The sequence below is a fragment of the Rhinopithecus bieti genome, unplaced genomic scaffold (genome assembly GCF_001698545.2).
Source record: "Rhinopithecus bieti isolate Rb0 unplaced genomic scaffold, ASM169854v2 scaffold_7897, whole genome shotgun sequence".
NCBI lineage: Eukaryota > Metazoa > Chordata > Mammalia > Primates > Cercopithecidae > Rhinopithecus > Rhinopithecus bieti.
In genome coordinates this window covers 14,456-41,070 of record NW_016805510.1, presented here as the reverse complement: position 1 = coordinate 41,070, position 26,615 = coordinate 14,456, and the positions used below count along the sequence as shown (strand labels likewise).

Genomic DNA, 26,615 nt, shown 5'->3' with positions numbered 1-26,615 from the left:
GCTGCAGTTGCACAGGACATGCAAAGCAGGCTGGCTCTGAATGACTGGGAGTCTGCTTACCCGGGCTGCATTTAAAACAGGTGGATGTGGGCGCTGCACCCCAGCCCTCTGTGAGAAGGCACTAGGGTCAAGCCCCGAGTCCATGGGTGTTGGGGCCCAAGATGGGCCTGCCTTCTCCAGCTGACGTGAGGTCCCACCCTCCACGGCCCTGCTCTGCCACTGGGGTGTTGCCCATCCCAGGCCCAGGGATACAGCCTGCCGGAGTGGAGCCAGCACCCCCACGCACCAGTCATTTCTCAGCTCACCCATGGCCTTTGGGGCATCTGGGGTTGGGGGGCAGCCGGGGCAGCCTTCACTACACTGAGCTGCACAACCCCCACAGAGGGGCCTGGTGAGACCCACACGGCCGGTCGCAGGCAGCAGTGTGTGCGTGAGCTGCCACGGGCCCGTATGAATGAGCCAAGGCCAGCCCCTTGGCTGTTCCTCTGCAGGTGAATTTGAAGGAACAGGGGCAGCTGAAATGCCGAGATGAGTTTATCGTTTGCTGCGGGAGGAAGAAGTATCTGAGGCACGTGTTCCTCTTTGAAGACCTCATCCTGTTCAGCAAGACCCAGAAGGTGGAGGGCGGCCACGATGTCTACCTGTACAAGCAGTCCTTCAAGGTAGCACCCGCCTGGTCCAATCGGGCGCAGGCTGAGCCAGGCCCTCCAAGGGGGTCTCGGAGCCTGTCTCACCTGAGGCGAGCAGAGGAACTGGGAGGGAGTGAAGCTGGGAGGAGCCACACCGCGATGTTTTGATTTCTGTGGTTCTTGGGTAAATTCTTGAAAACGTTAGCCCTCCAAAATCGGCAAGGAGACGTTTGTCTTCTCCAGTCCCATGTCCAGTCCAAGGGCTGAGAAACAAGTGTCTCCTCAGTCAGAAACTGCATTGTGGATTCTGTATGGAGGTGAGCACAGGGACAGGCCTTCCCCTGGCTCTGGGAGGTGCACAGAGAGGGTGAACACGGGATAGGCCTTCCCCTGGCTCTCAGAGGTGCACAGAGAGGGTGAGCACAGGGACAGGCCTTCCCCTGGCTCTCAGAGGTGCACAGAGAGGGCTTCGCTGATACATCAATGGTGGGCAGGTTCCCACTTGTGACTCGGCTGTGCTGAGGGAAGCCAGGTCCCTCCCTTCTTGACTGAGGCCATGAGGGTGCATGGGCTCACACACAAGCAGCCTCCCACACTTGTGCTAGCCTTGCATACTCATTGACAGCTGTCCTGCACACACACACTCTCCCTTGCACGCTCACAGGCAGCCTCTCACAGTAGTGAGCAGTGAGGTTCTGCCCACCCGGACCCATCCCACACATTTGTCATTTGGTGTCTGGGTGACATGACCTCCAGCACTGAGGAATTTGGGTAGCCAGTCGTTCAGAGATCTGTGTTCCTGATGGTGCTGCCACGGGTGTTTGCTGACTGCAGATGGCCGAGATCGGGATGACAGAGAACGTCGGGGACAGTGGCTCGAGGTTTGAGATTTGGTTTCGCAGGCGGCGGAAATCTCAGGACACCTACATTCTCCAAGCAAGCTCGGCAGAGGTCAAGCGTGCGTGGACCGACGTCATAGGGAGGATCCTGTGGAGGCAGGCGCTGAAGAGCAGAGGTGGGAAGATGGGGGCCACAGGGCCTGCCCAGCTCAGGGGCACAGCTAGGGGCAGGGGTCAGGGCTGGCTGGGGTGAGAGCCGGGGGCTGAGTCCAGGGGCCAGGGGCCACGGGTCCGGGGCCAGGGCTGGGACTGGGGCTGGGGCTGGGGACTGAGTCCAGGGGCTGGGGGCTGTGACTGGGGTGGGGGCTGGAGACTGAGTCCAGGGGTGGGAGGCCAAGGCTAGGAGTGGGGAGGGAGTGGAGGCGTGGGTTGGGAGCTGGGCTATCAACCTTAATGCTGAGATTCAGGCGGTGTGATTAAATATTGAGTTCACTTGAGCACAAAGTCTGAGGATGGCCACCTGGGAGGACACAGACTTCAAAGGGATGGGGTCATTGCCCCAAACTGGGGAGGTTTAAGGGCCATTTGTATAGCCACAGTCTAGGGAAATGCAACAGGATCACATCATTTTCTATACAGGGCTGGGGCACAGTTACAGCAATTTGATTGACTACAGGCAGCATTTCTTTTTTGGTAGGGGTGAGGGTATATTTTGCATTCCACATTAGGGATGGAATAGTCAAGGGTCTTCTGTCTCAGGACTGTCTGGTCTGAGCCAGGAACAGGGAGGCAAGGAGGCAAGGAAATCTCTAACAAAAGATCAGAAATTAAGGGGCTGAGCTCTGTGACTCGATCTCCAAAGTCAGCCTCCATAAGGGCCTAATCACTCTGAGGATCCTCCAGTAGCCGGACCGTCCATTTTCCTCCTCGTGGGCACCCAAGAGGCCCACCCTGTCTGGAGCACCTGGGGGCCCTCGGTCAGCACTTTATGAGAAACTTCTTGGATCGGACCTGATGGCACTCACACACGTGTCTCTCATGTCCACAAGCAAACGTAAACAAGACACTGCGGCCACCCCAGAGAGAGTCCCCCGCAGCTCTGGCTCCAGATTTAACCCTCTGGTTGACTTCCTGCCCTTGCCCTGCTGGTCTGGCCCCCATGGCCCCGGGAGGCTGAGCTCATGGTCATGAGAGGGCCCTCCCCAGAGAACTCATCCTCCACCCTGGGACCCCTCCCCCAGGCTTCCTCCCTCCTCCCTCAATGTCCACCCTCGTTTACTCCCCCCTCCCCCGACTTTGTCACTGGGTGTGCCTCTCTGTGCTTATTCCTCTAGCCTGGCGGCTGCAAACACCACCTTCACAGTGACCACCCCCCACCCCAGACCTTCTCCCACACTCAGCTCCAACTCCGGGGCCTGCCCTGGCACCTCACAGATAGCCAAAGCCATTGTAAACCCAGCTGTCCACTTCTACCCTACAGGCCCACCTGGCAGCTCTGGCCTCTCAGACCTAAGAAACCGAGGCACCCAAGCTACAGACACAACCAGGGATCCTGCACGGCCACATCCTGCCTGAGCCTTAACCCCCTCCAAGTGCAGCCACCACCTCCCCACCAGCCCCCGAAACTCTTCGGAGCCAGCTCTGTCGGGCACAGGGGGCCCCATGGCCTCCCTGCCAGCTCCTTGTCCGGCCCCAGCCTCCTGGCTACTCTGTACCCCATGGGCAGCAGCTACTTGGTCAGGGGCCTCATCTCCAAGATGCCACCATCCTGAAGAGCCTTCCTGGCCTTTTTCCTTCCTTTGTAACCCACTGGTCCTGCTTGCTGTTTGGGGTCTGCCTGACTGTGGTGCACAAAGCCTCCCTGGGGTCGATCTGTCCATTTCAACCCCTCCTGTGTTCCAAGCACCTGGAGCCTGCAGGAAATAGGCCCTGCCAGCCTTGAATAATCAGATTCAGAAAATAGAACTAAGTTGATTCAAGCACAAAGCATGGGAATGGCCACCCCAGAATGCAGACTCCAAAGGGGTGGGATCTGTGCTCCCGAGTGGGGAAGCTGAGGCTTCACTTACAGAGGCAGAACCCGCTGCAGCCGACTTGACAGCAACTCCATTAGTCCAGGTTGCTACATTCCAAGGGCGATTGCTTAACATTCTGTGAGGAGGAGGCATGTTCTGAGAGATTCTTATCTCTGGTGCCTGCCGGTCATCCCTGACCATTTACTGGAAAAAGCAAAAGTTACACCTGATGCTCCACGACTCAGGGCATGGCCGGGCGCCTCTCAGGGTTCAGAATATCTTACAGTTCCCACAGCATTGAGTTCAAGTTATTTAGTTTCACAGCCCTCCTCAAACAGGGTCGGGGGACAGCTGAGCACAAGGTATGCACACAGGACTCTGCCTGGGCCTGGGGATGTGCGGTGTGGCCCACAGAGCTGTCCAGGCTCTGCAGGTACAGCTGGGTTGCCTGGAAAGTGGAACCTAATGCTTCTCAGGTGTGTCGAGGACCTGGCTCCCCCCTCCCCATCACCTCGTTGGTCACTTGAGCCCTCTCTTCTCCAGTTTTGCCAGGGATTTACCAAATTAGTCTTCCCAGAAAACAGAATTTTGGTTTAATTGATTATCTACACACTTATTTTCTATTTAATTGATTCCTACTCTTTGTTATTTTCTTGTGTCTACCTTTTTCAGTGTTTCATTTGCTTTTCCTTTCTACCTAATTTCTTGAGGTGGATGCTTAGATCATTGATTTTAGCCTTTGTTTTGTTCTCGTTTTTGTGCAGTATTTAAGACTACAGACTTGCCTCCAAGCTTTAGCTGCATCCCACAAGTTTGTATATGTCATATGTTTATTAACAGTCAGTTCAGTATATTTTCTAACTTCCATTTTAATTTCTTCTTGGACTCATCATGGGTTATTTAGAAATGCATTACCTAATTTCCAAGATTTTCTAGTTAACTTTGTGATACCAGTTTTGAGTAGAAGACCACTTTGGTCAAATAATACACACTAGAGTTTGTTATCTGTGGAAGGTATCCAAGTGACCGGTGGTGAACCTGTACAGGTCTGCAGCAACCTCAATTCTTGTCTCCTTGGAAGAAAGAATTTGACTGAGGGACAAGGCAGAAAAAGAGACTGAGGCAAGTTTCAGAGCAGGAATGGAAGTTCGTTTGAAAAGGCTTTAGAGCGGGAAAGGAAGAAAAGCACACTTGGAAGAGACCCAAGTGGGCACTGAGATCGAGGGCCCCGTTTATCCTATCCTAGGACTTCCTGGGCCAGCCCTTTTCCGGTGATTCTCCCCTTAGGCTGGGCTGCCTACGTGTGCAATGTGGGCCTTTCCCTTGGGATGTGAGGATACCCTGATACCCCGTGTGCTTAGGAAGTTGTACACATCCCCGTCTGAGGCTTTCTTCCCTTTTCTGTTGGGGGACGTGAGGACGCCCCGTGTGCTTAGGAAGTTGTACACATCCCTGTCTGAGGCTTTCTTCCCTTGTCTGGTGGGGTGCCCCCAAAAGGTGACATTCTACCATTTTGTCTCTTAATGCACAAAGTTGCTTCTCCTGGCACCTGCCTTCAGTTAACACTTGAGTGCAGCAGGTGTGGACCATCAGGAAATGCCCTTTCCCTGGCACTGGCTGCCAAGGTACCCCTTTTAGAGAGGCAGTGTGGTATATGCCAGGCCACCACCCGACATTCCCAATGGGTGGGGAGCCCTCTCCTGCCCCGCTCATGCCTGTCTAGCCACCTGTAACAGCTTCGGTTATTTGAAAAGTTGTATGTCCCAGCATTTTGGTAAACTTTCCACGTGAAGAGAAAGTGTGCTTTGTCGTTATTGCAGAGTTCTGATCACGTTTTGAAAATTGTGTTGTTCAGATTTGTTATATCCTTATTGGCTTTTTGGCTGCCTATCACTAGGAAAAGTGTGTTAAAAATCTCCCATGATGATGTAGATTTGAATTTGTCTAGTTTTCTTTTGTTCTGTCAATTTTGCTTTCTATGTTTTGAAGCTAAGTTATTAGGTGCATGGTAATATAGAATTGCTATATCTTCCTAGAAACAGAGCCTCTTTTATGATAATGAAATGCATCTCTTTATTTTTAGGAATGCCTTTTGCCTTAGATCTACAGCTATCCCTCTGTGTCCATGGGGGTGGGTTCCAGGACTCCCCCACGGATACCCAAATCTGCAGTTGTTCAAGTCCCTGATATAAAATGGCACAGTAGTTGCATATAACCTACACACATGCTCCTATATACTGCAAATCATCTGTACATTACTTATAATCCATAGTACAATGAAAATGCTTATAAATAGCTGTTATATTGGTTTTTTGTTTGTATTTTTAACTTTTATTGTAATTGCTTTTTGTTCAAACAGTTTTGATCCTTGGTGGAATCTGTGGATATGGAACCCACAGATACAGAAGGCCGACTGTGCTTCCTGTTAATGTAGCTATTCCAGTCTCCTTTTGCAAAGTTGTGTTTACACAACACATACTTGTCCATCTTCTTACTTTGAACTTTCGGTGTTCTTATATTTGAGATACATCTCTTGTAAAAGGCACATGTTTGATTTCACTTTTATCCTTTTATCTAGTTTGATTGTCCTTGTCTTTAGATTAGAGTAGTGTGTTTACATGTAATGCAATGTGGGCATAAATCTAGAGTATCTTACTCTTTGTTTTCTACCTGTTTGGTGAGAACAGGGAAGTGAGAGAGGAGGGGAAGGCCATGGAGGGTGATTGATGGGCAGGTCCTTGCACACACCCTCTGGAAGACAGGCACACCCAGGCACTGTCCCACATGCTGAGGGACCTGGGTGTTTCTCTGCCAACTCCTGTCCCTCATCGTTGAGGCTCCTCCTGGCGTGTGAACCACCTGCCACTTCTGTCCCGTCCACAGGAAGTGGGGGAACACCCCCCAGGCAGAGAGACCTGGGCAGCCACCACCATGAATGAGAGCAATCTGGCTGCCCCCAGGCCAGCTGTGCTCTGATGGCCAAGGATGGCGGTCCTTGCCTGTGTCCCAGCGTGGGGTTAGTTCTGGAACATTTGATCACTTCCCCTGCTCCACTCTCTGTGCTCCACCTGGAACTCCGACTACACGTATGACCTTTTTACATGTTGCTATGTTTCTCGCATGATTTCTGTGTTTCGATCGCATCTTCCCTGCTTTTATTTGATGGATTTCAGTTTCCTTTTGAGACTCTCTGTCCTGTGATCTACTTCCTGCCACATTAGTCCTGGTTACCTCCGCAGCCTGAGACGTCCGAACCTTTATCTCCCGGACGTTTAATGATCTGGGGTTTTCCTCGCCCTTTCCTCATTTTGCCCTTTCTCCTGGTGTGCCTGATAATTTTTTATTAAGTAGTAGATATGATGTAGGAAATGTGCAAGGGTCATCTGAGGCCCAGGCTGGTGTCTTCACCTCCGGAGGATTTATTTTTGTGGGAAGAGCAGGGGTGGGTCATCTGGACACACTCAGGGGAGGGCTGCATGAAGTCCGCCTCAGACCTTTGGGCAGCTGATCCAGCTTCTGTTTGTCCCACTCCTGGCAAAGTCCATGCTCCCTTTCCAGGTCCCCACTGAATGTCTGGGAGTTTCCCAGGCCCTTCCTCCCTGGCAATCCTCAAATTCCAGGTTTTATCTCTCCACCCTGTGCGTTGTCCGAAGCTCTCAGGCTCCAAGCTCCGAGCTCATTGGCCACCAGCAATGCCCTGAGGGGTTAGAAAGGTGTCAGGCGTCCAGTGGTCTGTGAGTTCCACATCTGCCCGGGATGTCAGCCTTTTGAGGCTGGATTGCCTCGTCACCTCCAAAACACCTTCAAAACATGTGTCCAGCTTTTCTGGTTGTTGTTGGCCGCAGGCTTGGATGTAAGCTGTACAGGCAAACCCACTGCAGCCAGAGGAGGAAGCTGTCCCGCACCCACACTCACAGCTCTAACCCTAAAAACAGTGCTTCAGAGTCGGGGAAGAGCAACGTCCTGTTCACTGCCCAACTCCAAGCCCTGCGTCCCGGGCAGCCACACTCGGCCCCTTCCCTGCAAGAGGGGACACTCACTCTTGATTAACCAGCTTTGCACGTTACCTGTTGGTGAAGGTGATCAGTAACTCTGTGTCTGCAGCACACACACACTACACTTCTTCCCGTTCTCCCAAGACCTCTGGAAATAATTCTTACTATAATATTCTTCAGCATATGCAGTAGGACTACATAAATGTAATTATGTTTTCTATCCTCATACATTTACTTACAATTAATATCATCTTTTTTCTTTGCTTAATTTGACCAAGAATAAATTCATTCCCAAACTCTCACCTTATGCTTAGCTCTCCTCTCAATATTCAAACTCCTAGAAACCTGTCACTTTTGTCTTTCCCATGGACACAGCTCCCAGGCCTTTGACCCCTGCTCTAATTGGGACCTGCTGTGTGGCCCTCTCCCGCTTACCAGCAGACAGGGACCCTTCCTGACCCCCAGGTTGGACATGTTGTTTCCAAGTCCTCATGGCTTCCTTATTCTTGGTTACTGCCTTGGGCTCCCTGGGAGAGATTTCTATGATGCCGAAAACTGGAACGGGAAGCCTCAGCATCCTGGACCCCTGTGCCTCTTGGGAGGCAGGGTGGGTAGGCCCTGTCCACCCTCCTGGTTTGGGCTGAGGGCATTAGGGATACTGGGCATCTTTGGGGTGGCGTTAGCCCCCGAGTTGCTTTGGAAACTGTCATACTTTCTTCTGTCTTAGAACTCAGAATCCAAGAAATGGCATCCATGGGGATAGGCAACCAGCCATTCATGGACGTCACGCCCAGCGATCAGGCCCCCAAATGTACAGTGATAAGCGACCAGGCCCGCAACAACATCATCAAGGGCACAGGTACGGTGGCCTCAGCCCCACCCTCACTCACCCTGCAGAGCGCACTGGGCCTGTGGCTGACACGGTGGGGTGGACGGGCATGACTGCAGGGGCAAAGCCTGGTCGGCCTTTCGGACGGCTCTGATCCCGTTTCTGAACCTGGGCTGCATTTCTGGAGAGGAATCCAGCCAGACCTGCTTTCTGTCCCTTTCCAGAGTCACAAATGAGAGGGCCTACCGCGGTGTCCTCCTCTGACCATGCCACCCCCTTCAAGCGACCACACTCCACCATCTCGGACAGCAGCACCTCCTCTTCCAGCAGCCGGTCCTCCTCCATCCTGGGGTCGCTGGGCCTGCTTGTGTCCTCCAGCCCAGCCCACAGCCCCTGGTCGTCTGACATCAGAGCCTGCATCAAGGAAGACGAGCCGGAGACGCGGCACCGCAGGCTGCAGTGCGGAGGGCGCTCCTGCTGTGGTTGTCGAGCCACGCATGCCAGAGCTGACCACTGTGGGGTGCGAATGCATCCGCGTAGCAGAACGATACATAGGGATGCAGCTTGCCGAGGCCTGACGAGATCCATGGGGGGTGGCGATGCCCATCGCCGAGCATGAACGATACGTAGGGAGCAGCATGCCAGGCCTGATGACCATGGGGGTGGCGATGCCCATCACGTAGCTAGAACGATACGCAGGGAGCAGCATGCCAGGCCTGACCACTGTGGGGGTGGCGATGCCCATCGCGTAGCTAGAATGATACGTAGGGAGCAGCATGCCAGGCCTGACGACTGTGGGGGTAGGCGGTGCCCATCGTGTGGCTGGAACGATCCAGAGGGAGCAACACAGCAGGTGTCCAGGTATTTCCCAGGATTTTATACACTCCCTAACATTTTCAAACAAATTTAAAATTTTGTCTTATTTGAAAAACAAACCTTCCACTTCCACCCAAGACAACATCATAGGAAATAGACCTGAAACAAGACAAAAAACAGACTAAACATGAAACAAAAGATGTCAAGACACAAGACGTTTGGCAACAAAGGACCATGATCCCTGAGAGACAGGAAAACGGGAGGTGAGCCTGGTGATGGCCTCAGACCTCCCTCCGCCTTGAGAGTTTGCAGGCCTCAGTGCAGGGAGGGGCCCAGGAAGAGCCCAGCAGCCTCCATGAGTTGAAGAGACCAAGTCAGCAGGACTTTACAGGTCAGAGTGCCAGAGAGGGATGCCTGCATGGGGAAGGACTCACCAGATCAGCCCCTCCAGCACCCAGTGTGGTGCTGCCATTCTCGCACTCAGACAGGGAGGCTACCAAGGCTGGGAGAAACCTTTGAAAAGACCAAAGATCCATTTCTGGTACTCGTGGGCTGCGGACAGGACCCTCTCCCACCAGCCAGACTGGGAAAACTCGCAATCTGTGAGCATTAGGTGGAGTTCTCAGAAAATCTTGCCTCAGGAGTGGGGATAATTAGCCTTAGACTGAGCCCTGCTCCTCACCCACCTACAAAATCATAAAAGCAAGACCTGAGATGATCAGACCGTTCCCAGGTAATTCACTCCATCCCAGAACAAAGCTCCAGACGATCTATAGGTTACCAAAGTGTCCGCACCCTGCGAGGTAAACTCTCAGTGCCTGACCTCCGAGTGCCAGGCGTGCAGAGGAGCAGCCAAGCGCAAACACGTCAAGGAGAGTCGCCCGGCAAAGGCAACCACCCGGAGCTGGCATCGGTGCTAGAGTCACGGAACTCAAACTGTGGCTGAAACTAGAGCCCAGACGTCCAGAAAGTTAAGAAATGACAAGGAAGAGATTAAGAAGACCCAGACCAACCTTACAGGGATGAGAAACTACAATATTGATGGTGAAAACTACCCTGGATGGGGTAACAGATTGGATTTCACAGAAGAGACCATGAGGCACCTTGAAGACGCATCAGTGGAAGCTATTTGCATTAGTCGGGCCTCCAGAAAGACGGAACCAGTAGGAGATAGATGATGATGATAGATAGATAGACAGACTGACAGATGAGAGGGGCCTTAGGGGCATTGGCTGACACAATTTTGGCAGGTCAAGAGCCCCAAATTAGGCCACTCACAAGCTGGAGACCCAAGGAAGCTACTAGTGTAGCCCAGTCCAAGTCCTGAAGCCTCAGAGCCAGGGAAGCCAATGGTGTAATTCTCAGTCAGAAGCCAAAGGCCTGAGAACCCGGGGGCCACTGGTGTACGTCTGGAGTCCCATAGACCCAGTAACTCCAAACACAAGAGATATGAGTGCACATCATAATCCAATTGCATAAAACCAGTGACAAACAGAAAATCCTAAAAGCAGTCAGAGGACAAGGGCATGTTCTGTTGGGAGGCACAAAGCGGATGAGCATGGCTGACTCCTCAGAAGCAGCACAGGTGAGAGACAGTGGAATGTACTAAGGAGAAAACTGCCAAATTCACATTCTGTACCTGACAAAATCTTTCCAAAACAGTGGTGACATAAAGACATTTTCATACACACAGAAGCTAACATAATTTTGTCACCAGCAGACCTGCACTACAAGAAACATTAAAGGATGTGCTTCAGGGAAAAGAAAAATGAAGAACATGTGCACCATTCAAAATTTTCCTCTTGTTATTTAAATCCCTTTAACCCATCTCCCATTTGCACCAAGAAATGAGCACTGGCAGTGAGCTGCAGTTGTTTTTTTTTTTTTTCTGAACGGGAAATGGCTTAAAAGATGAGTGGCTTGGCCGGGTGCGGTGGCTCATGTCTCTAATCCCAGCACTTTGGGAGACTGAGGCCGGAGGATCACTTGAGCCCAGGAATTGGGGATCATCCTGGGAAACATGGCAAGACTGCACCTCTATTAAAAATAAATAAAGTTAACTGACTGTTTAAGCACAAATATTAACGTATCTGCAGTTTGTACTATACGTATAGGTAAACTGTGTGACCACAGTGGCCTGAAGACTGGGAGACGTTGGATGTGATATGTGAAGTGAGGTGGTATCACTTGAAGGTAGATTGTGGTAAGCTAAAGATGTACTTATAAACCCTTGAAACAGCCACTAACAAAGAATTACAGCTTAATAGACTAACAGAAGAGATAAAATGGAATTTTTAAAAGTCCAGTCCAAAAATATGTAGAGAAAGAGGGAAAGGGAAGAATGGACTTGGGGGTGACACAGAAAACGAGTGGCGAGACTAAAGCAGCAGCGGCCGTCGCAGCAAATGGGGGCACAGGATGTGAGTCGCAGACAGGCCTGCTGTCTGGATTGGTGACCGCATGAGTAACTTCACAGGTCTGTTCTGTGTCCAGAGTTGTCAAACTGCATGATTTACAGATGTGCAGTGGATCGTATGTCACTTAAATCCCAACAAAGCAGTACTTTTTTAAAGTACAATCATGCACACAGCACTTCCCCGCGGAGGCAGGGGCTGTGCCCACAGAAGTCGGTTACCTCTGCGTCCTGAGTATGGACAGCCACCATCACACAGCCCCAGAGGCTGCCCAGGCTCTAGCCTCACTCTGGCACGGCCAGGGACAAGTGCCCTCAGGAACCCAAATGCCATTGCCCCTGTGAAAGCCACTTCAAGAGTGTTGCCTCAAATCAGAAGGCGTCTATGCCTGGTCAGAGGCTGTGGACGAGGAGGTTGCTGGGGGCCCCGGTGTGCAGGGGGCAGGGCCCAGGTGCAGGGGCACGGTTTATGCCTGTGGCCAACCCACTGGGGAGCAAGGCTGGGGATACGCCCAGTCCAGCAGGGCCAGCAGGAGTGACTGCACCATCCTGAACACGTCCTTGGGCCTCCCAGGACCTTGGTGCCTCCCATCTGGGCTGGCACAAACCTCCAGTCAAAAGATGGGTCTCTCTCTTTCCTGACAGCACGGAGCCTGGATGTGGGAATGGAGCCACACCAGCCCCACAGGAGCCCCACGGGAGCCCCACGAACCATCGGGCTGTTGGCTGCATCCCCACGGCTGGGGCCCCACAGCCTGCAGCTTAGTCTGGGCAGATGCAAAGGCCACCCTGCAGGCTGAGGTGGCTGTGGGGAAGGAGGTGCCCAGCCCTGGGAGGCCATCTTGCTCCTGCTTTTTATTTAACCCACAGGGCTCTTTGGCCTCATTTTCTGTTTTTTGAGTTTCATGTGCACACCCAAATCATCCTGGAGCCAGCCCCGGTGTGAAACGGAGGCTTCCTGCTGCCAGAAGAGGCCCGCCGAGTTATGTCCACACCAGCTGGACCTGGGCACCTCTCTCTCTGGCCTTCTGTCCACGCTGGGATTTGGCTCTGATTTCCAGAAGGCAGGGTTAGGAAACACCTGTTTCCAGGCAGCGTGATGCTTCTGTCTGAATCAGGTCTCATGGGCTTCACCAACAGACACGAAGATTTCATTTAGATGGAGAACACACGTTCTCATTTCTCTGGGGTTCCGGGCCCATGAGCTGAAGCAGGTGCTGAGAAGGAGAGGTGGCCACTGCGTCCCTCAAGGTCACTCGCCCCGCCACATGAGGCCATTTCCGCTCAGCACTGGGGGTGCTGGGAGCTGAGGGCCCCACAGGGGACGTGGGAGACAGCCCCAATGTGTCCCCATCCACAGTGACACCAGCCTGGAGTCATCGCCGAGCACATGGAGGGACAGCCCTGGAGCCCTGGCATGACCCAGCTTCTCCCAGAGTCGCTTCCTGATGCCTCCTCAGCCCTGCCCAGGAGGGGCTTGCGGCCACAGCCCCACAGCGGCCCCCTCGCCTCGACTGCCATTGCCTCCTTCCAAGCTGCCTGAGCAGTCCTGGGCGGTGAGCTCCAGGGCTCCCACCCACGCCTCAGCACTGGGACCCCCAGGGACAGTGTGGATCCTCCCCACCCCGGCCCACGCCTCAGCACTGGGACCCCAGGGAGATGTGAGGATTCCCTCCCCAGCCCATGCCTCAGCACTGGGAGCTGGGAAGGTGTGTGATTTCCTCCCCCACCTCAGTACTGGGAACCCCCTAGAAGGCCGTGGGGTCCCACTATCCTGAGTGCTCAGGGCTGGTGGTCAGCGAGGTGGTTTCTAAACCAAGTCCTGGGAGGAGCCATCCTGGGACTCTGCTGGGGGCGAGGCTGGGGCTCCTGCCGTGAGGTCTAGCCCTCCCCGGGACCCTCCCACGGCCCCAGGGTGCCAGCCTTCAGATTGGCCCCATTCATGGGTGGGTCTACACGGCTCCCCAGTGCCCAGCAAGAGTGTTTTTACATTCAGAGGCAAGGAAGGGGCGCCAGCATCTGCCCCAGACACAACCAGGCAGGTATAGATGTCATCACCTTGGGGACAGCAGGGAGGCAACTCAGGAGAGGCTGATAAGACAGGACCGCGTCCCTGTCACCTTCCAGAGAAGGTCTCTTTTGTCAGGTGTCGTGAGGCCTGTGGGTTCAGCTGGGTCTGCGTCCATCCCCGGTTCTGGGGAGACACCCAGGCCCCTCCTGGGCGGCAGCAGCAGTGGAGGTTTGGGTTTTGAGGGAGCCCTGAGAAGCTGGAGGAGCAGGCCTTAGAGCACGGCACGCTCTGGAGAGTCCACGTCCCCAGACCCCTCGTGCCAACACCATTCCAGCCAGCAGTTTCTTCCCTGTGGTCAGAACAAACCCCCCAAGCCTCCGGCCTCAGGCTGGTTTTCCCAACAGGCAAAAGGCTCCTTACACAAGGAAAGACCTTTCCTGGCTGACCCTAAAGTAGCCAAGGGGACCTCACATCGCCTGGCCTGCCACCACCACCAGGCTGCCTAAGCAGCTCACCGCCTTGTTCCAGATGCTTCTGAAGCGACGCTTGCCTGGCCCCACCCCATCAAACGTCTGCTGGGTAGCCTTACTCCCCATCCCGCCTGTAGCTCCCAACGGTCTCAAGTCCCGGCGCCCCGGTAACCAAGTGCACCCAGAGGGCTGGCAGGGTCACACGGTGGCAGGGGGCCCATGGTCCCAGGGTGGTCGTCTTCCCAGGAGGCCCGCCTGGCAGGTCAGAGGGCAGCAGGAGGCCACCTCATCTCCCCGGGTTCCCTCGAGCATTCCTCTGTCAGGAGCGGCTCCCCCAGCACCCAGGCATCCCTGGCACCCCCTGCCCCCGCCCTGCTCTCAGGAGCCCCCTGCCAGGTGCTCTGACCACAGGAAACAGGAGTCCTCAGGGCCACTGCCAGAGGATGGATTCTGCTGCCAACCAGAGGTCCTGGGGCTGGCGGCGCTGGTGTGCCTGCCCTGGGCCTTCAGCAGCCCCCATAAGGAGAAAGCTCTGGCCTCCCGTTCAGACAAGGCTCCCTCCTAGGGACACCCTCTCCCAAGGTCACCCACATGAGGGCTTTGTTACTCATGTCTCCCAGACTGCTTGCTGTGTCAGAGTTTTCACACCTGCCCGATGTCCTGGCGGGGCTCACAGAGGACCGACCCTGCCGCGAGATGGTGACCCACCCTGAGACCCAGGAGAAGAAAACGGCCAGGGCCCAGGCTGCTCCCACCATCCCTGGGGGATCGGCACCTTGGCTGAGCCTGAACTGACCACCTGGGGCATAGGTCCCAGAAACGATGGGTGAATGTGGGTTCTGTGTGCCTGTGACATAAAGAGGCTGTTTTCCACACCGCCTGTGAAATGACGTGAGAGCTTTTGTGTCACACGTGTAGCTGCTATGAGACTGACGCTCTTGTTCCAGATCGGAGCAGCAGACAGAACTGGCACGTTTTAGGGTCCAAACTCTGTTGCCCACGGAAGGCGCCTGACACCGGCTGGGTGGCGCGGCCCCCGTGGCCACGCCCGGTCCGGCTGGGACCTGGAGCTCCCCTCAAGCTGCAGATCCGCCCTGCACCACAAGGTGGCCTCGCAGAGGAGCCGCCCCAGCTTTGGAACCGGAGGCAGGTGCCGCGAAGCTCTCCTCCTGCCTGGCCCCACCGCGTGGGTGAGGTGTCAGAGGCCTTGCTGGGTGCCAGGCCACGTCTGTGCTGTCACCGCTTTGAGGGGCAGAGGGTCCTGGGGAGAGGCCTGTGCGACGTGAGTAACAGCCGTTTTTCTTTTGACAGCTGGGATGGAGGTGGGTCCTCCAGGGAGAGCCCGGTCCTCGAGAGCCAGACTTGTGCACGGGCCTGGAAATGAAGCTCTCAGGCGGGGGCTGTTCACACCGATGGTCAGCACTGCTGCCCAGGGCCTGCAGTCACCCGTAATGGGCCCTGCCCCCTAGGCCTGGCCTCTGCTTCCCTCCTGGATGGTTCCTCTACCCCTGGTCCAGCAGGGACCCAGCACTGCCTGCCAGCTGTAGACCCCCATGCTCCTGCAGCCTGGAACTCTCCCAAAAGGTCATGGGGTGAGCCCAGGGGGGAAGCACCAGACCGCGCTGCTCCGTGCCCACCATCATGGGCTGGCTGCAGAGCGTCTCAGAAGCGGGGTGAGGGCATCCTAAAGGAACAGCGTACCATGACCTTTCAGACCAGTGAAAGCCAGTGGGCGCAATGGTCCAGGCGTGTCCCCCACGCAGGTCTGGCCATCTCTGCACAGAACTGAAATCTCGGTTCATTTCGGTTTTAGCAGGTCCCGTTAGCAGGACAGCACTTGAGTTAGGTCTGAGTTGTGGCATTTCCTGTAAGGAGCCCAGAGCCATGGCCCCAGGTTGGGACGGCGGCGCCAGAGCTGGGCCTGAGACTGATCCAACCTGTGCTGCTGGAATGGGAACCCCAAGAGGACCACCCCTCTCCAAAAGAAGGGAAAACAGTAAGAGAGAGGGAGGCTGCAGGGCCCCAGACCTTGGCCAACCTTCCCAGCCATGGCCTCCGCCCTCCAAGACCCAGAGGCCCCGCAGCAACACCAGGGTGTTGAGCCACACAGAGCCCGAGTAGGTAAAGGAAGATTCTGGAAACCACTTTTCAGAACCCAAAAGGTGTCTGGGAAATGGTGTTACCTGCTGCTGTTGTAAACTGTTTACTTTGTATCAATAATGAATTGTTAAAAATTTTAATTAGAAAAATCAATGGAACATGTTTTTCTACTGTGTCCTCCGAGATTCTCTTATCTTGTCTTAGAAAGGGGCCATGTGTCTGGGGAAACCTCTTGCACACCTCCTGAGGGGAGCCCCGGGGCCCACACTGGCCGGCTGACGGTGGCCACCCCTGAAGGGTGGGGTTGGGGCCTACCCACCTCTTCACACACTCGTCCGCCTGCCGGACAGTGCCTGGGCCCCACCACCGAGCACAGTCTCTTCCGCATGGGTCACCTCCCAGGGAGAGGCACTGCTTAGGCTCAGGGAACAAACCGGGGAGGGTCAGACAGGGAGGCTGGTGGGGCACCCATGACCAGCACCCTCCAGGCTTGCTCAGCAGTAGCCTTCCCCTCCCACTGCCATTTCTGTCTCTTTCTGTCTCCCCCTTTCTGTCTCTCTCTCTCAGTCTCTGTCTCTGCCTACCAGTCTCTCTCTCTTTTAGTCTCTTGTCTCTCCCTCTCTGTCTCTCAGGCTATCTCTGTTTCCCTTTTTCTCTCCATCTCCCTCTCTGTCCCTCTCCCTCTCAGTTTCTGTCCCTTTGTCTCTGTCTCCACTCACTTCTGTCAGTCTTCCTCAGCCTCTGTCTCTCATGGCCGTGACCCTCCAAAGCCCGCGGACATGTGGTGCCCTGCAGCGATGTGTGCAGCGATGTGTGCAGTGAGGTGTGCAGCAATGATGTGTGCAGCGATGTGTGCAGCGATGTGTGCTGACCCTGCCCCACGTGGCAGTGTCAGAGGGAGAGGTGAGTGCAGGCACCCAACAGCCATCCAACACAGTCAGTGCTGGGAGTGAACCATCAGGCACTGCCCCCCAGCATGCAGCGCTCACAGGTGTATCCCATTCCCTGCAGCATTCCCTGCCACGCAGGTCACAGGGTTGCAGACAGGACACTGCAGCTCAGAGAGAGCTGGGGGCTCATCCAAGCCCATCAGGGAGGTTCCACCTCTCCCAGCCACTCGCTCCCATGGAAAGTAGGGAAGCACCCTCAGCGGTTCCTTGGGGAGAATGAAAGGCACAGGGAAGGGGTGAAACAGCAGCTCCATTCCTGGCCACTTGTCTCACCCCAGATGTGAGGCAAAGTGTGGGAGCAGCCCCAGAGGTCACTGTGGAAAGGGAGCTCCTTACCGAGTGAGGAGGCGCAGAGGCCTGGCCTGTTCTCCGCCCCGGTGACTATGGGGGCCCCAGGGCTGGGCAGCAGCCCCGCTTGGATGGTAAACAGGACCTGCCCACTGGCCTCACCAGCCACCAGTGCAAACACCTACCAAGACTGGCTTTCTGCAGCATGGAGCACAGGCCTCTCTGCCCAGCCCTGCCATGGGCACGGGCTGCCCTTCTGTGTCGGCTGGGTGCCTGAGCCAAGCAACTCCCAACGGTTGGGTGCCCCGAGGCAGGGCAGACTCGGGCGTCCCAGGACCAAAATAGCAGTCAGATGATCACAAGGCCCCGTGGCAGGGCCCCCAGGGCAGGCTGCTCACAGCTGCTGCAGCTAAAGATAGACGAGAAGGGCACACGTCTTGGGGAAAAGTCGTGGGGAGCGAGCACCGTCCTGTCTCGGGCCATGGGCACAATGAGGTCACTCCGCTTCATTTCTGCAGAAGCGCTGGTGTCCCACCCCCAGGTGGCCCGGCAGAGCCTGGACAGTGTGGCCTACAACCTCTACCCACTCCTGTTCAAAGCCAGCTACCTGCTGGAGCAGGCGGAGGTGACGCGTGCTGTGCTGGGGCGCTGGCCCCTGGAGGAGTTCCGGCTGGGAGCGCTGCTGGGTCCCAGTGCCGACCACCCCCAGGACCTGCGCGACCGAGCCTGCCGGGCCTGCCTGGAGGCGCTGGTGCGCGGCCTCGCCGACCACGTGCTGCAGGACCGGAGCCGCCGGCGGCTGCGGGTGGCCGATCTCACGGGCATCCGAGACGTGCAGGTGCAGCGGTGCCCGTGCGGGAGGGCGCTGGGCAAGTGGGGCCGCACCCGGCTGCTGGCCAGGACCTGCTGTGAGCTGCAGGCAGAGCCCCTCGCCGCCGAGCGCCCGGTCGAGGTCCTTGCCGACCTCTTCGTCACTGAGGGCAACTTCGAGGCGGTGGTGCAGGCTCTGAGGCCAGCGGGCCCAGCCCCTCTGCGGGTGCACTGCCCCTCGTTCCGGGCGGACAGCCTGAGCCCCAGCCAGCTCCTGCACGTGCTGCGTCTGGCTGGCCCGGGTGCCCTGCGCAAGCTGGAGGTGGTGCACAATGTGCGACTGCATGCGGGCCACGTGCAGCAGCTGCTGGCCCAGGTGGGCTTCCCCCGGCTGGCCTCGCTCACCCTGCCCACCAAGGCCTTTGATGCACCCCCCACCTGCGCCTCCACTCCCGACGGTGAGGACCGCCTCCTCGCCTCCATCGCCCGGGAGCTCAGCAAGATGACGCAGCTCACCGAGCTCAGCGTGGCCTTCTCCAGGCTGACCGGGAAGATCCCGACGCTGCTTGGGTGAGTCTCAGGGACAGGACTGAGGGCGGGCTGGTGGCTGCAGAGGCAACCAGAGATAGTCCAGGGGACTACTCCCCTCCAAGGCCGTGAGGCTGCGTGGCCCCCAGCCTCTCACTGCGGGTGTGGCCAGAGCAACAGGACAGTGCCCCGCCAAGGGGCAAGGGCACTGAAAGAGCCACCAGGAAAGAACCGGGGTGCCATGTGTGACTTAGGGATATGGAGAGAATGCCAGTTAAAAAAAGAGAATATGCAAATTACCAAATAGACAAAACGGAAGTCCCTACATGGTGTGGGGAGTTGTCTATTGTTGTTAACAAATCACCCCAACACCTGGGGGCTTCAAACAGCAAACACGATTTCAGTTCAGAAATCTGAGCCTGTCGGTGCCTTCGGCTCAGGGCTGCTGTTGGCCAAGGGCGCCATCTCATCCGAAGGCGGGATCCTCCCAGTCTCCCTTGAGGGAGGCCTGGGCTCCATGCTGCATGGACCTCCCCATGGTGGGACAGGAGGCTCATGCAGGATCCTCTCAGCAGTTCTGCTTGAAGGGGGCAGAGAGGGCAGCAGCCAGGAAGGGGCCAGGCCAAGAGAGCCTCAGGGAGTGGTGAGGGGGATGCCTGGCAGTGGGTCCAACAGGGGTGCCCAGCAGTGGGTCCTGGAGGGGGAGTGCCCAGTGGTGGGTCCTGGGGGGTTGCCTGGTGGGGGGTCATGGAAGGGGAGTGCCCAGCAGTTGATCCTGGGGGATTGTCTGGTGGTGGGTCATGGAGGGAGGGTGCCCAGTGGTGGGTCATGGAGGGAGGGTGCCCAGTGGTGGGTCCTGGGGAAAGGGGTGCCTGGCAGTGGGTCCTGGGAGGGAGACTGGTGGTGGGTCCTGAAGGATGGGCACTTGGCGGTGGATATTGGGGGGTCACCGGGTGATGGGTCCTGGTGGGGCAACCTAGCGGTGGGCCTGGGGCGCACCCAGTTTTGGGTCCTGGGGGTGGGACCTGGCAGTGGATCCAGGGGGACGGGGCGCCTGGTAGGTACTGGGGAAGCACCTAGCGGTGGGTCCTCAGGTGCTGGGGGGCATCTGGCTGTGGGTTCTGGGGGCTGGGGGCACCTGCAGTGGGTCCTGGTGGGGCACTTGGCAGTGGGTTTTGGGGGGAAGTGGCTGGCGGTGGTGGAGGTGCCTGGTGGTGGGTCCTGAAGTGGGGGCACCTGGTGGTGAGTCCTGGGATGGGGGATGGCTGGCTGTGGGTCCTGGGGCAGCACCAGGTAGTAGACCCTGGTGGGGATGCCTGGCAATGGGTCCTGAGGGACAAGGGGCCCTGCAGTGGGTCCTGAGGGACAGGGGCCCTGCAGTGGGTCCTGAGGGACAGGGGCCCTGCAGTGGGTCCTGAGGGATGGGGAAGACCTACAGTGGGTCCCAAGGGACAGGGGGGACCTGCGGTGGGTCCTGAGGGATGGGGGTGCCCCGTGGTGGGAACTCGGGCAGGGGGCGTGCCTGGTGGTGGTTTCTCAGGTGGGGCAGGGGCACCTGGCAGTGGGTCCCAGGCCTGAGAGGGGAGGGTGCAGGACATTCAGGTGGGTGCAGGTGCAGGTGGGTGGAGGGTGAGGCAGTCTCCAAAGGAGAGGGTGGGGATGGGGCAGAACCCAGCTGTGTCCCCCTGCTCAGCGAGGACAGTGAGGCCATGTCCCAATGCAGTACTGCTCTGGAGATCTCCCTTAGAGAGCTCAGGACCGGAGCATGTCTCACTCCAGCTGCCCCTGTGCTGGAGCTGGGCTGCCCTACCAACCAAGTCAGAACATGGGATGTGGGACAAGTGCGGGGTCTTTAGGGTTAGCAGGTGAGTCAGAGGCTGGACTGGAAGCCTCCATGGCCCTTCCTAGCTCTGAAACCGTGTGGGCTTCATCTTTGTCGGAGTGGAGCGGTGCTGTTCTGTGGCCTCACCGCCCCCGCTGTCTGCTTTCTGAGCGGACATTCTCATGGCCACATGCACCACTTTTCTCAGACAACACAAAAGCAGTTGTTGACAAAACAAACTTACCATTTAGGTGCTGAGGACAAAAGCCAGACCTCTGGGCACAGCTGACGTCACCACATGGTAGCCGGCAGTCATGGCCCACACTAAGTGAAGGCACGTGGTTGTGCTCCGGTAAAATGTTATTTGTGGACACCGAGTTTGAATTTCATGTAACTTTCACGTTTCACAAACTATTATATAAACATAACAAGCAGTCCTAGCTCATAGACGGTATGAAATTAGGTGGTGGCTGGACGTGGCAGTGTGTTGACCCCGTGATGACAAACGGGTTGTTCCCATTCACCTGAGCCCTCAGCTCCTTCGTAGGACCCTCCTCTCACCTGTGCTCTCTCCCCCGTGTTCTGCAGCCCCCTGCAGACCCCGCTGCGAGTGCTGGACCTGGCCAACTGTGCCCTGAACCACGCAGACATGGCCTTCTTGGCAGACTGTGCCCACGCTGCCCACCTGGAGGTGCTAGACCTGAGTGGACACAACCTGGTCAGCCTGTTCCCCTCGACCTTCTTCAGGCTGCTCGGCCAGGCTGCCCGGACACTGAGGATCCTGACACTGGAGGAGTGTGGCATCGTAGACAGCCACGTTGGCATGCTGATCCTGGGCCTGAGCCCCTGCCACCGGCTGCGCCAGCTCAAGTTCCTCGGGAACCCGCTGTCGGCCCGCGCCCTCCGGCGCCTCTTCGCTGCGCTCTGTGAGCTCCCCGAGCTGCGCTGCATCGAGTTTCCGGTCCCCAAGGACTGCTACCCCGAGGGTGCCGCCTACCCCCAGGACGAGCTGGCCATGTCCAAGTTCGACCAGCAGAAATACGACGAGATCGCTGAGGAGCTGCGTGCCGTGCTGCTGCGGGCAGACCGAGAGGACATCCAGGTCTCCACGCCCCTCTTTGGAAGTTTCGACCCAGACATTCAAGAAACAAGCAATGAGCTTGGCGTTTTCTTGCTGCAAGCTTTCAAAACCGCTCTAGAAAACTTCTCCAAAGCACTCAGACAAATAGAGTAGTTCCTCCGCTCGCACCAGCGACAGGTCTTGCATTTCAGCCTGCAGGTTCCCTGGGCTTCGGTCCCGGATCCGAGGCTTAGGCCCGGCATTCATCCCCACCACCACCACCAAAAGCAGTTCTTAGTGAAAATTGTAGGCGTGCCTGTTAAGCGCTGTAGAAGAGGAAGCCTTCCAGGAGAGATGCCATGCGGTGCCCTTTAGTGGAAGCAAAGCAAGGTCCTGGAGGCAGGGGAAGCCACTGAGAGAGTGACTGAGGGTCAGCGGGGGCAGACGCCACATGGCAAAGGGCAGAGAAGTCCGGGAGGTGTGAGGAGCGGCCGACCTGGCCTCAGCGCATCCGGGCACTGGGCGCAAGATGAAGCCTCAGAGGGCAGATGTGACTGGGCGCCACCGCAGGGAGGGGGAGGGGAAGAGAACGCATCACACAAACTGCACGAAACAAGCAGCCCGTGAAAACAACTGAGAAAAGAGGTGAAAATGAACAGCAAACCGGACCCTGCTTCCTCCAGCAGGAGGCTCCCACCTGCTGCTGGTCACATCCTGCTTTCTGCACCTGCCGCTTACAGGATGCGGTGGGCCTGCAGGGAATGCGGGGCTTATGGTTGCTGTTAGCGACTTTTCTTCTCACTTTGTGTAGCCCCCCAGAACCGTGAGGGGCATCCGAGTGGGTGAGCACAGGCGTCCCCTGAAGAGCCGCCTGGACCAGTGCGTTCAGCGCTGCGGGGAGGCCTTCGCCCCACTGCTCCACTGTTTCTCGCCAGCATTCACTGTGTCCCACAGGGCTCCAGGCTCAGACTGATGGGAGCTATTCTAGGTGTTTCATTGAAGGCCTAGCACTTGACCAGCCCCTGGAGAAGCTGACAACCACCTAAGACACATTTGGACTTGGTGTCCACCAAGAATGACTGTGCAAAGAAATGGCTGAGCACTAGAATAACTAAATGCAAATAAAATGTGTATTTCAATGCAGTTCAGACAGGTGAGTGCTTGGTGTGGTTACGTCCTCCTCAGACCAAAAACCAGGGATCTGAGTCACTGTGTGCCCATGGCTCCACTCAAAAGTCACACCCCATGACAGCGCCCACCACGGGTGTGTCCCCACCCCAGGGTCCCGTGTCACCCCCTCCTCAGGTGTCACTCCCTCCCCATGTGTTTCCACCCTAATGGCCCCATGTCACCCCTTCCCAGGTGTGTCCCCACCCCAGGGGCCGCGTGTCACCCCTGGTCAGGTGTCACCCCTCCCTGAGTGTGTCCCCACCCCTGCTGCCCCACCCTCGCTGCCCCATGTCACCCCTCCCGGAGTGTTGTCCCCACCCCAATGGCCCCGTGTCACCCCACCCCAGGTGTCTTCAACCCAGCCGCCCCCAGGTCGCCCCCACCCAGGTTTGTCCTCATCCCCTTGGTGCTTCTGCCCCAGGTGTGTCCAGATCCTTCTCTGCCCAGGGTAGGGGTTTGCCTAGGAGTTGGGCACCCAGCACGAGTGCCGTACAGGAGCCTGCCTCCCAGGGGCATCTCAGGAATGGACGGTCCCCTGCCGAGTGGACAGATACGGTGACTTCCACCTCCCCACATTTGTCTCTGCCTGCTCTGCAACTACCTAAGTCCCCTCTGCACACTGCAGGCAGTGCTTACTGGAGCCTCGTCCAGGGACATGAGCTTGATGTTGCAGCCAGCTCTTGGAAAGGGGTGGGGAAGGTGCTGGGCCAACATTTTTAATGACTTCTAACTGTAAAGCACAGAGTGGCTGCCACTGCTTTATGTCTGAATTTTTATTGTAAGACTCAGCCTCTGGGTGACATGGTGACCAACCTTAAGGCCTGTGGCAGTGGAGAAGGGCCCAGGGTGCTGGGTGTCCTGAGGCCTGGGATTGGGTGGGGCACACAGGAACCCACTGGTGTCAGTGGGCAGTGCTGAGGTACAAGCTCCCAACATATCCCGCTCCACAGACTCCCAGGGGCTTCCCTACCAACAGCCCATTCTGATAAGGCCGGCAGGACTAGGGAGCAGCACGGGCGGGATCAACGCCTCCCTCGCCCATCCTGTGCAGGTCTCGCACTTGCTTCCACTGCACTGATCGGCCGCGTCCTGCAGGCCGTTCAGCATTCGCTGGGTCTTTGTCCTTGCCCAATCTTGTGACTCCAGTTCTGGGTCGCGTGACCACACATCCGGCGTCAGCTGGGCCCAGGAGCACACCTGCTGGGTTTTTATGGAGAGCACCTCTCTACCGCAGAAAACATGGCCTCCCACACAAGGCAAGCTGGTGGGAATCAGGCGAAACCATTAAGCAGATGAGAGTGCTGATCCGACCCAGCAAATGTCCATGGCAGCTGTAGCTGGGGTGCTCCTGGTGGAGCCTCAGGGTTCACTTGCCCAGGCCCTCCCCGGCTTTCCAGGGCCAGTGGGTGAAGTCGGCAGAGTCCCAATGGGGGCCGCCATCTGGAGCCACCGTCTCTACCTCCCTTGGGTCTTCCACAGCAGCGAGGGCTGGTGCAGCTCCTTCAGAACATGACACTGCTTCCTGTCCACCATCCTGGCAAGGAGTGGGGGCCATTTTAGGGGGTTTCCTGGCTTAATGACTTTGTTCCACAGGTCAGGAAACGATGATCCTCTCGCAGGCCACGGAGACATACACAGGCCAGTGGCGCCTCTGTGTGGTGGACGTGGCCAAGGGCCCTGGAACGTCAGAGTTGCTCTCGTCCACCAGCGCTCTCCTGCTCTCCCTCTTCGGAGTTGAGCAAGGCTCCATCAGCTGTCATCTGCTGCATCCTGGAGTCCCACTATCCGTCAGCCCCACACAACCCCGGGGGTGGGGGCACCATGCTTGACGCCCCCATCTCGATGCCTGTCAGTCACCCCACCCACCCACCTCTGTCAACCCAGAGCCCCTCAGCCCAGATCCCGTTCTCTGGCACCACCAGCCCTGGCCCATGGGGAGCAGCCACCTTGGAGCTATGGCATGGTGCTGTCAAGAGCAGGGCCCCAGCACCCCCACCTCCAGAGGAGGCCCCAGCACTCCACTCCCTGCCTGTCAGCCACCAACCAGCTTCGAGAAGCTCTCCCAGCAGGGATGGGCTCGGTCCCAGTGTCCCTGCTGGAACATTAAACAGAGCCGTCTGGGTGCCCCAGTGTGGCACCTTCTTCGTTAATCCTCCTCACCCCACTCCCAACACCCAGGCCAGGCCCTGCACCTGCTCCTGGAGCAGGACTTGACTCCTCCACTTGGACCAGGCAGGTCCTGAAAGGCAGGGCACTGCCTGAGGGCTCTGCCAGATCCCCAGGTGAGGGAGATCTGCTTTCCCCATGGGGTGGGGGTGGCTGTGCTGGCACAAAGGGCTCCCGTGAATCTGGAGCTCACCCAGCAAACATCCAGGCAGCGGCAGCAGCTCTCAAGGGGCACTTGTGCTGTGAGCCGCAGAGCCACATTCAGGCTCGTCTGGTCCTGCTACCCAACAGCGAGACCCTCGGCCTGTCAGGGGGTCCACAGAAGATGAGAGGCCTGCGAAGCTGCCACAGAAGCCCTTCGCTTCCACCACACGCCTGCCGTTGATGGCTGACTGAAGCCCTTCGTTTTCTCTTTTCAAGATTTCCCATGAAGCTAGCAAAAGTAACAAGCTCGGCAACCCTGATCTTCACTGTTCCCCTCCTTTAGAACACCATGGCATGGTGGAGCCCGCAGGCTCATCCCACTCCTTTAGAACACTGCAGCATGGTGGAGCCCGCAGGCTCATCCCACTCCTTTAGAACACCATGGCATGGTGGAGCCCGCAGGCTCATCCCACTCCTTTAGAACACTGCAGCATGGTGGAGCCCAGGGCTTCCCCAACTCAGCCCCTGCTGGAGCAGGACAGGCAGGGGCAGGCTCAGGAGCTGTGGAACCACCATGTCCCACCACATGCCAGAGAAGCTGGTTTGGGGATTGGCGCGGCTACGCAGAGACATGACACAGAGTGGCGAGCACTCCGAGGCCCCTGAGAACCCTTATTTGCCCTTTCGGTTCTTCTCTGACAACTAACCTGCATTCTCCGTTCTTGCCCTGAAGTTTCATGAGACAGCCTTAAATCCCTCTTTAACTTTCTAGGCGCGAATCCACCTCTGCTGCTGACAACCGGAATCCTAAATTGATAGAGAAATACAGCGACAGGAGCCTTTTCAGCCTCAACCTATAAAACCCAGTGCAGTTACTCACACAGGTCAAGGCAGATGGAGCAAGCCCAGCGCTGTCTACACAGCAGGCTGCCCCCATCACAGCCAGCCAGTGTCTAGAGCAGCTGCCTCCCCAAACACCCTGGCTCCTCCCAGCATCGCACGGGCTGTCCTCGTGCTGGAACCAAGGCACCTCGAGGAGGAAGCAGCTGCCGCTGATGGCTGCACACACTGCCGTCAGGTCTCTGCAATGTCACAGGTGTAGTCTTCAGATTTGCTTTGATGTAGCGAACCTAACACATGAAAATAACTAGAAAGCCGTTTTCTCCCTTCCCCTTAAAAAGATGATCTTAGTACACTATGAAGCAATCACTGTTTTTTGTTTGTTTGTTTGTTTGTTTTGTTTTGTTTTTTTTTTGAGATGGAGTCTCGCTCTATCACCCAGGCTGGAGTGCAGTGGCGCGATCTCGGCTCACTGCAAGCTCCGCCTCCTGGGGTCACGCCATTCTCCTGCCTCAGCCTCCTGAGTAGCTGGGACTACAGGTGCCCACTACCATGCCCGGCTAAATTTTTTTGTATTTTTAGTAGAGACAGGATTTCACTGTGTTAGCCAGGATGGTCTCGATCTGCTGACCTTGTGATCTGCCCGTCTCGGCCTCCCAAAGTGCTGGGATTACAGGCACGAGCCACCGTGCCCGGTGAAGCAATCACTTTTTAAACAAT

General features: G+C 56.8%; 2 protein-coding genes across 2 annotated transcripts in view; both read left to right on the top strand.

Moving 5' to 3' along the window:
• The window catches only part of PLEKHG4B (pleckstrin homology and RhoGEF domain containing G4B), a 44,623-nt gene extending 30,041 nt beyond the window's left edge, over positions 1 to 14,582 (top strand). The window contains exons 15-19 of the mRNA XM_017872716.1: positions 492 to 662; positions 1,464 to 1,644; positions 8,206 to 8,337; positions 8,532 to 8,827; positions 14,400 to 14,582. Of these exons, the coding sequence (XP_017728205.1) occupies positions 492 to 662; positions 1,464 to 1,644; positions 8,206 to 8,337; positions 8,532 to 8,827; positions 14,400 to 14,582 (963 nt within the window). The remainder of the gene's footprint in view (positions 1 to 491; positions 663 to 1,463; positions 1,645 to 8,205; positions 8,338 to 8,531; positions 8,828 to 14,399) is intronic.
• Positions 14,583 to 17,764: 3,182 nt separating this feature from the next.
• Positions 17,765 to 22,718, top strand: LRRC14B (leucine rich repeat containing 14B). Its single transcript, XM_017872717.1, has 2 exons — positions 17,765 to 18,735; positions 21,104 to 22,718. The coding sequence occupies exons 1-2, from the start codon at positions 17,837 to 17,839 to the stop codon at positions 21,747 to 21,749; spliced, it is 1,545 nt and encodes a 514-aa protein (XP_017728206.1). The 5' UTR covers positions 17,765 to 17,836; the 3' UTR covers positions 21,750 to 22,718.
• Positions 22,719 to 26,615: the final 3,897 nt, after the last annotated feature.